This window comes from Lytechinus variegatus, chromosome 18 (assembly GCF_018143015.1).
Source record: "Lytechinus variegatus isolate NC3 chromosome 18, Lvar_3.0, whole genome shotgun sequence".
NCBI classification, from domain to species: Eukaryota; Metazoa; Echinodermata; class Echinoidea; order Temnopleuroida; family Toxopneustidae; genus Lytechinus; species Lytechinus variegatus.
The window spans coordinates 13,226,486-13,241,010 of record NC_054757.1 but is presented as its reverse complement, the minus strand read 5'-3'; the positions used below and the strand labels follow the sequence as shown (position 1 = coordinate 13,241,010).

The window sequence follows — 14,525 nt, the reverse complement described above, 5'->3', positions numbered from 1 at the left end:
CCCTCATATCTTCATTCAAAATGCTTGTTCAAGTATTATTTGTCATTCAAAGATCAAGTACTGCCAATACACACACACATGCTCAGAGTTGACCAAAAAAAATCTAAACGTTGCCTTCCAGGTGAAAAAAACTTGTACCTAAAAAAATATAGAAGTTCATCAGGTAAGAACACAGTATATATCATGCACTCTAATTCTTTTAACTTTGGAATGGCAAATTTTGTTTGAAAGATTCCTGTGATTCAAACAGCGAATCATTTGATCATTTTGTTATGTATGGAAAGAAAAAGGAAAAAAATAACAAGGTGACAAGTGATTCCATTCCTGCAAAATCTATGATTCACTCTAGTTTATAACCATCTGTGTTCATTCACAAAAATACAGGTAACTATGCTGAAAATGACCTTCCACAAGTCAAATGTTCACTTAATTTGAAGCAAGTTTTTAGACAAGTTTATTTAAAATATGTGTTTTATATAAAGTGAGTGATTGTTTTACTGATCGGCCTTGTATTCCTGGATGCGAACATCACCCACGTCAGAAAATAATACCATATGCTCAAAAGTTTGCAACATCCTTCCAAAGGGAACTTGAATAGAAAGATGATGAAAAAAATGGTAAAAACACATTTCAAAGTCTTTAACTCTTTATATTCTCAAAATAATATCATAAAAATAGCTTTTCAGTGATTTTGTTATTTTCCCAGACTTTCCCCATTGAAAATATGTGGTCAGTAATACGATACCATTTTCAAGCGACCAAAATATTTCACATGCGAAGAGGGGTGCGATAGGAAGCTGATATCGTAAAAAAATGAAAAAGGATTTCAACAAAGTTTTACATATTTATATTTTGTAGGCATTTGTGTATTTATGGTTATAAAGTTTGGTGAATTTTATGAGAATATTGGGTGATTTCAAGTCCAGTTTTGGCATTGGTGTTGAAATTTGGATTGATTCCCCTAGCTCCAAAATCTATTCTGAGTTTGTAAAACTGAACCAGATCACATTATTGACATCTCAACAACTAGTGAGTGACTTTTCAGGACCATCTTCATTTTATGTTGGTGTTATACTCATGTAAAAAATGACCAACAGGTCAACATTGAACTTGAAACCATCTATTGTGCTTCATATGATTGAATTCATGATAAGTGTTCGGTAATACGGTCTACTCCCATACCTTTCTAAGTCAACTTTTTCCCTTAAAGTTTAACCACTTTTTCTGGACCTAAAAAGATTCAACTTAGGCAACCTAAAAGATACATTAAGATACATTACCTTCCTACTAGAGACCTATTATAAAAGGGAAAGTAAAAACTAACGTATGATTGGTTTTGATAAAAGCAGAAAAACAGAAATTTTGTGACTTGTAAGCTGCTCCCCCATTGAATCATTTGATATTCCATAAAATGCTCTTTTCTCAGAAAATTGAAAATGTTTTTTTGTGCGCAATCATTATTGGATTTACATGTATTATATCATAACACCTACAGGCTTCCATTATTCAGAACTTTGCCAAATGCAAAGTTATTAGAGGTTTTGTGCATTGATAGTGTAAAGAGACAGGCAAAAAAGGAAAAACAACAGAAAACATAAACCTACACGGCTACACCTACATGTATACAATTTTTTATCAAAATAGATGTAATTTGCACATTGACTTGGAGCTCAATTGCACAAAGAGAAAGTCGCAATTATTTTTTTCTGAAACCTACATGAGAGTATTAAAAGGAATCAATATTAGTTTTTATGAACAGTACAATATTTGGTACCGGTGGAAATACTGCTAAATGGTTTGATCTTTTCCCGACTTATTTTGATATTCATTGCATGAATTTTGGAATACATACATGTAGCTATACCATCATGGTGTCATTGTGTATCCATGTTATTAAATGAAATGAAAACTTATCACACTGGGATATCTATATGCAAGCCCAATTAAAAAAAGAACCCACAGAGTTAGCCACTTCTTGACAATTACCGTAAGCTATACCTATGTACATCTAGGTATAGTATGTCCAATATACCTTTCATTTCTGAGAAATAAATTTATGCCAGACCAGGGATCTCCATTGCCAGAATGTAAATTCCAAATCGAGACAAGCTGACACAAGTGCACAACACAGGTACTGAAGAGTGATATTCACAGGGCACTATAGGATGTACATGTAGAAATCGATGCATCTCTTCACTACAGGCATCGCTTCATAAGAGTTGTATCACAACTATTAGTTTTCATAGAACGATACTAAACCATTCGTAAATTATGCATCTCAAAGGCAGAATGCGTTCTCCTTCCAAGAAAGAAGTTCTTAACATTCCGACATCTGTCGCGGAACGAGACGTCCATGATCTGCGCATAGTTCGGATTCCTCCGTGAGATGTCGTACGCGGTGGTCAAACCACGAGAGATGTACTTGAGTTGATAGTGTATGAGGAACGCCTCCCAAATGACAGAATACGTGTTGAGGACGACGAGAATCAGGACCCAGGTCTGGTCGTAGAATGCTTCTACCACGAGAGGCCAAAGGTCAGCGTCGGGGTACAGGGAGGCGAGAGAGAGGTAGGCGTGGATGACGAACACGAGATGAGCGATAGATGTGAGGAAGAGAAAGATGATGAAAGACCGGTGGTTGCATTCACCCACACAGTTGATGATGAAGAGGCAATGATGATCAAGATTCCTCACACATCGGTGGCACAATCGACAGTGCTTCGTACCAACAGGTCGAATGATCTAAAACATATCAATCAAAAAGAGATGCGTTTCATTTTCTTAATATAAAAAATACATGAAATAAAGTATTATATCACAAGTGTAAAAAAAAAGCTGAAATAAATGCAAGTCACGTAATTAAGAAATATTTTTCAGGCCTAAAATTGCTAACATACATCCCAGTTGTCACAAAAATGTAGAACATGAAAAAGGGCTTATAACAGTTGTCTATGAATAGGTAGCCAAATGTCGACTTTATTTTAACAGTACTGTAGGTAATTCATCACTATGTTTGATACTCAAAATACCATGAACCGTCTGATAATGATAATCATGAGACAATTTTCTTGACCACTGAAGTACATGTACATGTATGAAACCAAGGACTATTCTACAAAGATTTAAGGTCAGTTGTGGCCCAGTGGATTAGTCTCCAGACTTTGAAACAGAGGGTCGTGGGTTCGAATCCCAGCCATGGCGTAATTTCCTTCAGCAAGAAATTTATCCACATTGTGCTTCACTCGACCCAGGTGAGATAAATGGGTACCCGGTAGGATTTATTCCTTGAACGCTTTAGCGCCAATTAATATGGCAGCTGATCTACAGCCGGGGTAATAATATGATACCAAGTATCAAAGCGCAGTTGAGTATATGCACATAGTAACTGCGCTATATAAATGGGACATATTATTATCTTGAAATATAATGGGGTATACTGGTAGATTACAATTTGCTAACACCAAGATCCTTGAGAAGGAATAGAGAACCATGCACTAACTTGATTTTGTGGCTCAGCCAATCCAGCTTTACCGTCAAAATGGAATCGAGTCTGACAAATATTTTTTGGCGTAGTTGGAAATGTCAAAACCAACGGGGCAGTGAGATATTGACTTTACCATATTATGCAAGAATAATAGCAATTACATAACATCTATTGATCTCTTTTTCCAATAAATCAGGGTGTCGTTTCATAAAGACTTTGTTCTTGTAAATTTGCTATCATAACAAGTTTTATGAAACAAACCTCTGGAAATGGACAATCCATGTCGATGGGTAAATGTGTGAGACTAAGTGAGTTAATAAAAACTTACACTGCAAATCTATTTTTTCAATTACATGAGAATCGATATTAAAAGGCATTCATTACACAATTCTCATATTAATATATATTAATTTAATTGACAAGGTACGTCATCACATCTAGATGATAGTGCTTCTTAGCGATGTCTGGATTACCCCTTTCTGAGATGAGAGTTTTACTGGAACTGTCGAAGTTCATGGACAGGTCCTGTCTTACAAAGAGTTATGATTGATCCGATCAACCTCAACTATATATGAAAAATACATCAATGTCATTTTTTTTACTGGAAATTAGCAAAATTTCCTTTGCAAACAGAGAGGAGGACACTGAATTTTCAAGAAAACAATTAGCGTATAATATCTAGAAATAATTTGAACAACCATGCATTTTAGACGTTGGCATGGCTGGCTTTCCATAGTTGTGGGTGATTAGATTAATCACAACTCCTTTTAGACAGGGTCCTGGATTAATTCGCTGCAGTCATACCTCACTGCAGTCGAATCAAATTTCACATCACAGCAAAGAATGGTCTCCTAATTATCCAAGCATACGCATGTACCACAAAAGTAGTATTGAATCATTTGAGAGAGGATCCTTTTTCAGGGAATATGTTAAAGATTTTAACAAATTTCATCATTAAAATTGAAAATTTTTGAAGGTGTTCATTCTCTATTTTCAAACAATCAATATCATCTAAAAGAAGTAAAAAAAAACATATTTTTTTCCTTTGGTGCTTTGCTGGACAATCCCTCAGCTTAATTGTATTTAAGATGTGCAACACCGGCAGCACAAGTTTGCAACTACCCCCCCCCCCCAAAACCTCATTGACACTTGCTTGGAATGTTGTGTCATGGCTGTACCCCTCGACCTCAAGTACAATCAAATACATGTACATGTGGAATGACAAACTAACAATCAGAAAATTATAAGCAACTAATATGCACAGTAAAATCAGCCTGACACAATTTGACACATTAAGTTGAAAGTGATTTTTTATTTCATTTCATATTTTTGTACTAGTTCCGAAAGTGACCAACAATCGATGAGTAGTTACACTTACAGACAGGAAAATATAGCATATACCACAGATGGTTTTACAAACAATTGACTGTAAGAGAAATGTTTAGCCTCTAGAAATAAAGCTATTCAATGCATAACAGCTTGAAAGCACAGAGTATTTAACACAAAACTTGATGAGTTTTTCATGAACAGCCTAAATTATGAACAAGACAACCCACAAAATGAAAAACTTCACAAAGTGTATGAAATGAAGATGTTCATTACATGATGATGATGGTTGCTATGGCTACACACTAGATGACCCCGATTGACCTCCCTGGTAGATTGCAACAAAAGGCTGTCCCATGAAAAAAGCATGAACGTTCCTGAGCCTGACGCTCCATTTCATGTGCGCAGTCGACAGACGGAAACGCGTCCGCCGGGATCGCTGTATCATATCAAAAGTCGTCAACCCAAACGACATCATCCGGAGTTGGAAACGCGACAGGTTGAGGTTCCCGACGAACGACACCGCGTTCATGAGCATGAGCAGGCAAACCCAACCTTCGTATATCAAAAGAGCTTTGAAAAACGGTATCCATTCCAGTTGTCTGTGCACCAGGAAGAGGTATTGGGCAGCATGGATGACAAAGGTGGCATGCATGAGGGTGGTTATGAGGATGAAGATGACGAAAGCACGGTGGTTGCGCTGGCCGATGCATCTGAGGAGGAACTGACAATGGTGGTCAAAGTTGCGCACGCACCGTCTGCACATCTTGCAATGCTTGACCGTCTCTGCTGGTATGAGCTTGAGGAGGGTGGTGGAAGAGAAAGGGGGATGTTTACCTTTAAATTCTCCACCTCATGTGATCAAGTTTTGGTGAATGATCTTGATTTTAAAAATATGTACGTTCAATACAATTTACCTACATCAGCAGCTTTTGGATCGAAAACTTGCACAGATGCCATGATCAAGACATTCGTCAATGCAAAATATACTTCATTATATGGTGGGTGAACAGATGCATCACATTGCACATTTTTTCAAAGAAAATCAGTACAAAGATAAAAAAAATTCATAGAACACAATCAAACAATACCTTGAACATTAGGATGCTAACTTCTAATGACAAACACAGCAAAATGACTATAGAATAAGTTTAGCAAATGTCGAAAATACAATTAGGATTAAAGGAGAAAATCTGGAAAGTTCACAAAATTTACAGTTTACATGTACAGAATCGGAGACTTATGGCTTTCAAAATATCCATTAGGAAGCAAACAGACTCATCTGCACGATCAGAAAAAGGTAAATACAGGATGGATACTTCCTACAATCACTGAATGCCAGTTTTCTTCCCATTTTCCATGCCCGCATTGAATTATTTCATGACATTTGCTCCAGCGACAACTGCTGTGATGGAAATTCTGAACAAGAAGCTAAACTTATAACTTCACCTCAAACCTAACCCTGTCTTCTAAACCTTCTGAAATTTGATTTGGCAGGTTGTGTAGTACACCTAGCAAACAGGACTTCCAATTGATAATTCATGATTTTCCCTTGCTGTTCACCTTGAGGATATCTTTATGCAGTCCCCTTGCATAGTCCCACATTTGTCTTGTGAGTTTTGTACATGTCCTAGCCCTGTTCCACAAACCTTAGCAATTGACTGTACTGTTAATGTGTATGATCGATTGCATGCAATAATCAATTATAATCAAGCATAAATTGGTCCCACGTTTGTCTTGTGAGTTTTGTACATGTCCTAGCCCTGTTCCACAAACCTTAGCAATTGACTGTACTGTTAATGTGTATGATCGATTGCATGCAATAATCAATTATAATCAAGCATAAATTGGTCCCACGTTTGTCTTGTGAGTTTTGTACAACATGTCCTAGCCCTGTGCCACAAACCTTAGCAATCGACTGAACTGTTAATGTGTATGATCGATTGCATGCAATAATCAATATAATCAAGCATGATAATCAACCCTACAAAAAAAATCTAAACCTGTGTAAGAGGTCACGGGAGATGTCTTTACAGCCTCATCCATATTTCAGATTACTCTGAACAAAGGTCCTTATTACAACTCTAACACAACGTATGTCTTCCGCAAGATTTCTGAGCGATAGTCACAGGTCTGGAGCAAATGTCAGGTCACCCTGCAGTCAGGCCTTGCTCCATAACACAAAACTCAGTGATTGATCCTCGGGCTTATTTTCATGATTGATCATACACAATAATCAGTGGCATCAACCATAGAAATCAGTCCCTCCACCAATCGCCAAGCTTCGTGTCACAGGGCCCTTCCTATCCTTCAACTCACCTCACATGTCACACAGAACACGTCCATCTTGCATCTTCCTTTGACGACATCCTCTATGGTCAGTAACGACCCGTCTTGACTGTTCCGCTCCGACGTCTTGCATGTACCAGGATCTCCGGTGAGAAGGCGGACGTAAAGCGTGAGCATCACAAAGGCCAGAGGAACTAGAATTAGAAGTGATAGGCAGACGGTATCTGGCCATAACAGTGAAAGATGTAGAGTCAAGGAAAAGCAAAGTCATGCTGGTGCTGTATAATGAAATTTTGATGCAGTGTCTACGGTCCAAATTTATTCTGGGTTAGATGAATATAGCTTTTGAGCTCTCACATTCTCAATGTATCATTTAGAAAGATGGTCATTTTGAAAAAAGTTCAATGTAACTCTGTAAGAATGGCACTTCAAAAGTCCTCATATTAAGAGAACCTCAATATTGAACAGTACCAAGAAATCATGGACCACAGTACATGTACATGTATAAGCAAGCCTGTACAGGACCCACACAGTTCCAGTGGGAAATTTGAGCTTGTCAATTACTTATTTCTGTTGTTTCCATATAATAGGCTTAATATGCATATTAAGCCTATTATATGGAGCATATTAAGCCTATTATATGGAAGAAGTTAATCAGTACTTAACAAGTTCAAATTGCCCACTGTTTGTGAATTCTGTAGTCAAGATATCCCACTTGCCTACTGGAACAGGGTGGGGGGGGTTGCATTTCAGCTGCTAATCCCCCCCCCCCCCCCCCCCCGGAATTACAGAATTTGGTAGTTAACATGCAGGCTATTATTGTCTACTAGGACTGGCTAGCACAAAGCCTCTGGGAATTACAGCATTAATTACCTGATGAGCTATTACTAAAAAGTTTCATATTCAAAAAGGATATCTGGTAGTACTTTGTAGAAATAACAGATGGCTGTATGGGTGATCCCCGCAAAGAAAGCTCCTGCTTGTACTGGATTGGCCCATCTAGAAAGGAACAAAATGAAAGATGACATGGGCTGCCAACTCTACTATTCAACAGATGGGAAAATACACTGAAACATCAATAAAATCATCCTTATCTATTTACGTATCAAGACATGGTAGAATGAATAAGAGAGACATTGAAGATTTGTAACATTTAATGCTGAAATTGTTCTTTTTTTTTGACGAGTCTCCATGACAAAAGTCTTTTTTTCTTCCTCTAAATACAAGCAGCTTTAAGTATCAGCAATACAAACATATAATAATACAAAAATTTTGATCAAACACTTAATGCTTTACCAATATTCTGGAAATCCCACGAGCAAGAGCTATTTTCCTTGCTTCTATATACATTCAAGCCAAATTACATTTGTACCGACCACTTGGTACCGATTTATGGGGTCTTTTCTGCAACTATTAAGGGCTATAGTTTCACATTTCGGGGGCTAATCGTTGTATGTACCTGCTAATATGTGAGATTCTGTGATGTTGGTTGCTGATCAGGAAGACTAGTATAGCTGTGAATAACGCCATCACTACACCAGCATACTGCTTAAGATGACTTCCAACGACAACGATAGTGGCGAAGTATATAAAGGGTCCAAATAGGAGGGTATACCAGGAGAGGAGGGGTCCCTTTGGAGGCAAGTGAGGGGCTTTGGATTGAGCCCAATATTCCATTTCTTTAAATAAGTACTGATGCCTGAAAGAAACAAAAGAAAAAAGGAAAAATCAGGTGACCAATTTGTAAATTAAATTATAAAAACATGTAAGTCATTTCATAAAACAATCTAACAAATATTCATAATTACAAACTCTGTTATTACAATTTTTATTTACAATTTGCACTATTAATAGTTAGTTTCAAAAGAAAATATTTATTCTAATAATAATGGAGTATTAAGTATACAGTGCTCTTTCAGATGACAATCCTGGCAATGACTTTAACATATCTGGCAATAACAATATATTCAAACCCATTATCCACCAGCCCACAGGGTGTTCTGTTACCCTGTGGACAAAGTTACACGCAGCTTTATGAAAATAAATACTAGGAAACATGCGTGCCGAGATCTCATGCAGGTTAATTCCATGGTACAAACATTAAGGGACATTTCTGTATGTCAGCTTCAGAAAACACAATTGAGATACACATTTGGCTTTCCATAATCCAACTGTTCATAGGTTACACGTAACTTTAGAAACGGCTTCATGAAACAGCCACCAGCACTCATAACCGAAAAGTTTAGCTTAAGTACTTGTGCGGACTGCATTTTCAACACGCTTAATCTTCTTTAGATAAAAAATAATGAGGATTTCAGCTGCACTCACGGCATGGACCTGCCCTCTCTCAGGACGTCAAGGGGAGACTTTCCTTCTTTATTCTTGATGAGTAGGGTTTGACATGAACTCATCTCTAATAGAGTCCAGCATGTCTCCGACAGGGAATTCAAGCAGGCAATGTGGATTGGCAAATTCCCATGAATGTCTGGTAACAAGACGTCTGATCGCTGTGAAATGACAAGGAAAAGGGAGATGTAAAGCACTACTTGTTAATTCAAAGTAAATAAACCTCAATAAATCAGAAATGCCAACCTGTCAAAGAGAAAATTTGTATTCTGTATCTCCAAATTGTATATATTTCTCCATCAAACTTTATATTTTTTCTATTTTTTATTCATCATTTATCTACCATTCTCATGCAGTGCACATGTATACAACTGTTTTGCTATTCAAGCCAAAAAATTTTCTGTTCTTGGCTCTGAATTAACATTCATTATGCCCTTTTTTATTCCTGTCATATTTCTTCTCCCTAAAATCATCTTCTTGGAATACAAAAATATTAAATGAAGAGAGCTTTCATAAGCTTAAAGAAAGAATGAACAGAGTTTCTTGTTTTAGCAAGTAAATATCAACCAAAAAGGTAAAACTGTTGTCTCCTTGTGACCATCTTCTTAGAATACAAAATATCATATGGGTGGAATGAACTTACCCCTTTTCTTAAGAGGTATTTAACAGCATCTTGAAATCCTTGATAACATGTAACATGGAGAGGTGTTTGACCACTGGAATGAAATAGGATCATGGAAAAAATAACAAAATTCCATACATGATAGTTGTATAATTTACAAATACGAATCTGCCTTGGAAGAGATCATGTACCATGTGCCTAAAAAAAAAGAAGAAACTTTACCATTTTTAAAATAAGGGATTTTTTTTTGGGGGGGATACGTATCAACAACTACCCGAATTAACTTTTATATACCAAAAGGTCTGAAAATAATTCAGGCTTGAATTGAGCATTTATAAAGGGTATGAAAAGTAGGATGTGCAAGAATAAGCCTTTCAGTTTGGGAGAGGCAAGTCCTTTGGAGCTTGCAGGGTGATAAATTCATCATCAATCATGACAGAATCTGAGAATGCTGATGTTCAGTTTTAGATTTTATGCATGCAATCAGGAACTGCATTTATGATCATAGCACAGTAACTTTCCATGTACCAGGGAAAGTAAAGGCCTGGTCACACCGCCCAAGCGTTATTGGAGCGGTAGGGAAAGAGGGTCGAATTTCGCTCACAAAATTGGGAAAAAAAAAAAAAAAAAAAAATTGAAATCGAAAATGGTGAACGATAGCGAGAGGTGATGATTTTTTTCTCTCCGCTCCATGACCGCTCCAACAATGCTCGGGCGGTGTGACCATGCCTTTACACTGCTATAAAAATAAAGTCGACATATCACAAGGAAAAAATAAAATTCAAAACAATATTAAAGACAAAAAAAATGACTCACTTTTTGTCTGTCTCATCAAACGTAACTCCATGGACCTGTTCTAGATAATGCAAGGTGTGCCTACAAAAAAAAAATACAGATGTGACATCACAAAGGCCACTAGAATATGGTGACCTGTAAGCTGGAATCAAACTTACTATGCTATGGTCTGTGTGCTAAAATCATATTTTCAAAGTAAGATAAAATGTCAATACCGGTACTTTATTTACATTGTATGTTTCCTATGTTTACCAATACCATGTTCTTCCCCCATTAAATACTAAAAAGAATATTTAGGTTTTATTCTATTACAATTATTTGTATTGCGTGCCAAAAGTGTAGACAAATTTAACTTCTTCTATTAGAGTTTAGTATCACAATTGGCAATTCACAGTGAAACAACAACTTTAGTTTATATACGGCCAGATCTATCACTGAGTCTATTTGTCAGTCCATCTATTCATCATTTTTACAATTTGCCAAAAATTTACGGAGTCTCAATATAAATTAATAACATGTTTTCTTTGTCTGGCAAGAAAAATATAATTGATGCCATATTGTTGCCCAACTATGAAGTTAACTATAGGCCCTTAACAGAAAGACTTGTATTTAATTGTTAGTCATGAAATCATACACAAGTCTCCAATATTTGTTTGCAATTGGTTGAAAATCTAGTTGCATTCGATTTCAACTCTTCTGCAAACCTGATTGATTGATGTTAACTTCTCAAGGTTTCCACGGCGAAGAAGAACAGTGTAGTAGGTTTCACGGTACACCTTTTCAGGACCAACATTTGCCCAAGAAAGATAAGTGGTGTACCGTGAAACCTACTCCACTGATTGGTCAACTTACACACTGCCCCCAGCTGCTGCATGGTGTACAGGTTTACGTCCCTGATGGTCCTCTGCGTCCAGCTGACTTCCTGCATCCAGAAGCAAGCTCACGTTCTTAGGGTTGCCTCGTTTGCAAGCGTACATCACAGGTGTTTCTCCGTAGTCATTGAGAGCGTTCACATCAGCACCATGTTCCAAGAGAAGGGTTATGATGGCAGGATCGCCTCTCAGCGCTGCTCGGTGGAGGGGAGTAAATCCGTGCCAACCTAAAATGTTTGAAAAGAAGATTAAGTTCACAGATGTTGCTTACTTGCTTAAGTCTTAATCATGATGAAAATCATCTAGAATGGTACCCTTTGTTGCTTAAATCTCAAATAAATTAAAACATTTTTATGGCAATCTTATGTTACATACATAGAAATTCATCTGTTTAGTTTTCAGGAAACAAGACAGCATTCTTTTCAACTGGAGCAAAATAAGAGCATTATTCTTCAAATTGGCAATATATCACAATCAAGTATAAAGACAGTATTTATTTTGAGGGGGGGAATGTGTTGATCAAGAAGGGGTTGCCTCTTTCAAAATATTGCTATCCATAAAAATTAAAAAGTGGTGGTAATGATCATGGCCTTAAAGGGGAAGTTTACCCTGACAGAAAGTTTGTTGTTAAAATAGCATAAAAAATAATAGAAAATATTGCCGAAGGTTTGAGAAAAAATCATCAAAGAATTAAAAAGTTATTAGAATTTCAATTATTTGATTTGTGACGTCATATGCGAGCAGCATTCCTACATAACGAATGGTAAAAAATTAATGAAATCTCATTTTCTCAGAAAATTGAAAATGGTTTTTACTGTACCTTTTGTATATCAATGTACAAATCATTTCACACCCGATCATGAATAGAAAACAAAATTAAGTCATCAGGAACCATACAAAATTTGAAATTCATGCATTTTATATTACATAACATATGGGGAAGCTGCTCGTTTATGACGTCATGAATCCAAAACTTTTTATTCTAATAACTTTCTTAATCTTTAACAGATTTTCCTCAAACCTTAGGCATTATTTTTCATTATTTTTTCTGCTATTTTTACAACAAACTTTTCTTCAGGATGAACTTCCCCTTTAATGTGCTCAGCATCCATAGAATGGGTACCAAAAAAAAAAGATGAGTACTTTCACAAATCATCTTCCTCATGACTAAAGACTGCTGTCATATTATAATAATATAGGGGGATTTATATTGCACACATATCCACCTTGTTAGGTGCTCAAGGCGCTCCTATATTACCAGGCTAAGCTAGGCGTTCATAGCGCACACAGCTTTTTAAGGAATTACTTCCGACCAGTACCCATTTACCTCACCTGGGTTGAGTGCAGCACATTGTGGATCAGTTTCTTGCTGAAGGAAATTACGCCATGGCTGGGATTCGAACCCACGACCCTCTGTTTCAAAGTCCGAAGGCTAATCCACTGGGCCATAACGCTCCACATTGTAATTATTGTAATACTTAGCTAGTCAATTTTACAGGCATAAAATATTAAAGGGGAAGTTCACCCTGACAAAAAGTTTATTGTAAACATAGCAGAAAAAATAATAAAAAATATTGCCGAAGGTTTGAGAAAAATTCATCAAATAATTAAAAAGTTATTAGAATTTCAATTATTTGATTTGTGACGTCATATGCGAGCAGCATTCCTACATAGCGAATGGTAAAAAATCAATGAAATGTCATTTTCTCAGAAAATTGAAAATGGTTTTCACTGTAACTTTTGTATATCAATAGACAAATCATTTCACACCAGATCATGAAAAGAAAACAAAATTAAGTCATCAGGAACCATACAAAATTTGAAATTCATACATTTTATATTACATAACACATGGGGCAGCTGCTCGTTTATGACGTCACAAATCCAAAATTTTGAACTCTTACTCTTTAACGGATTTTCCTCAAACCTTCACCAATATTTTTATTATTTTTCTGCTATTTTTACAACAAAGTTTTCTTCAGGGTGAACTGTCCCTTTAAGACCGGGTAATTTTGTAACAACTTCGCGCTTGCATAGCCTGACTTCTCCAGTACAGGCTACACGTATACTCACCCTTTTCGTTGATTCCATTTGGTTGTGCTTGTATCACTTGGACGATCTGTTCATATACCCAGTTATTCTGGATAGCGTCCACGATTTTGGTTCCAGCAAAGTCGAGTCCTGGGGGATTCTTTTTGATGTTTGAAGCAAACGGAGCAAACATAGTTGGTGCAGCTTCCATTTCTAATAGATGATGGTTGCCCAAGTCTAATTTCTAAATCATTCTCTGCGTTGATAGCAGGTTGGTTATTAGCCTCCAAGTATTGAGAATTGAAGTTTATTAGTTGAACTTGAGCCACACAATGACTCCACCATTTAGTATCCTAACAACAGCCTTTAAATTATACACCTTCTCTCCCCGTCGAACAGATTTTGAAATCTGAAAAAGAAAAATAATGACAATGATATAAAACAAGTAAGGCTATAATCAGTGAATATACTCACCAATCCTCAATTTGGCTAGATTCACACCTAACAGTTCATCAAAACAAATGGAGCGCCTCTGGCAGTCTCACCTGCATTACGCAAATTCAATATAGCAGCAATGCTGACTTTCAAAACGACTACAGAATAATTATTCACCAAAACACCATTCATATGATAATAACATACTATGTTCATCGACCCTAATTTAACAGGGGGCGTGGAAACGTGGAGCTGAGGCTTCAGCCCCCCACTTTTTTTCCAGAACCATGTACAAAAAATGTAAAAAAAGATGGCCAAAATGACC

At 36.7% G+C, this 14,525-nt stretch overlaps 1 protein-coding gene across 2 annotated transcripts; it reads right to left on the bottom strand.

Annotated features, from left to right (window-relative positions):
• Positions 1-1,290: 1,290 nt before the first annotated feature.
• LOC121432280 (palmitoyltransferase akr1-like) lies at positions 1,291-14,196 on the bottom strand. Of its 2 annotated transcripts, XM_041630141.1 has the most exons (10): positions 13,808-14,195; positions 11,715-11,961; positions 10,884-10,943; positions 10,089-10,161; positions 9,428-9,606; positions 8,559-8,798; positions 8,016-8,098; positions 7,130-7,335; positions 5,087-5,609; positions 2,593-2,742 (listed from the first exon to the last, which is right to left on the bottom strand). In XM_041630141.1, exons 1-9 carry the CDS (start codon positions 13,974-13,976, stop codon positions 5,109-5,111), a joined length of 1,758 nt encoding a protein of 585 aa, XP_041486075.1. In that variant the 5' UTR covers positions 13,977-14,195; the 3' UTR covers positions 2,593-2,742; positions 5,087-5,108. The 2 variants fall into 2 exon arrangements, with proteins under 2 accessions (XP_041486076.1, XP_041486075.1); XM_041630142.1 differs by lacking the exon at positions 5,087-5,609 and having other exon boundaries at positions 1,291-2,742; positions 13,808-14,196.
• Positions 14,197-14,525: the final 329 nt, after the last annotated feature.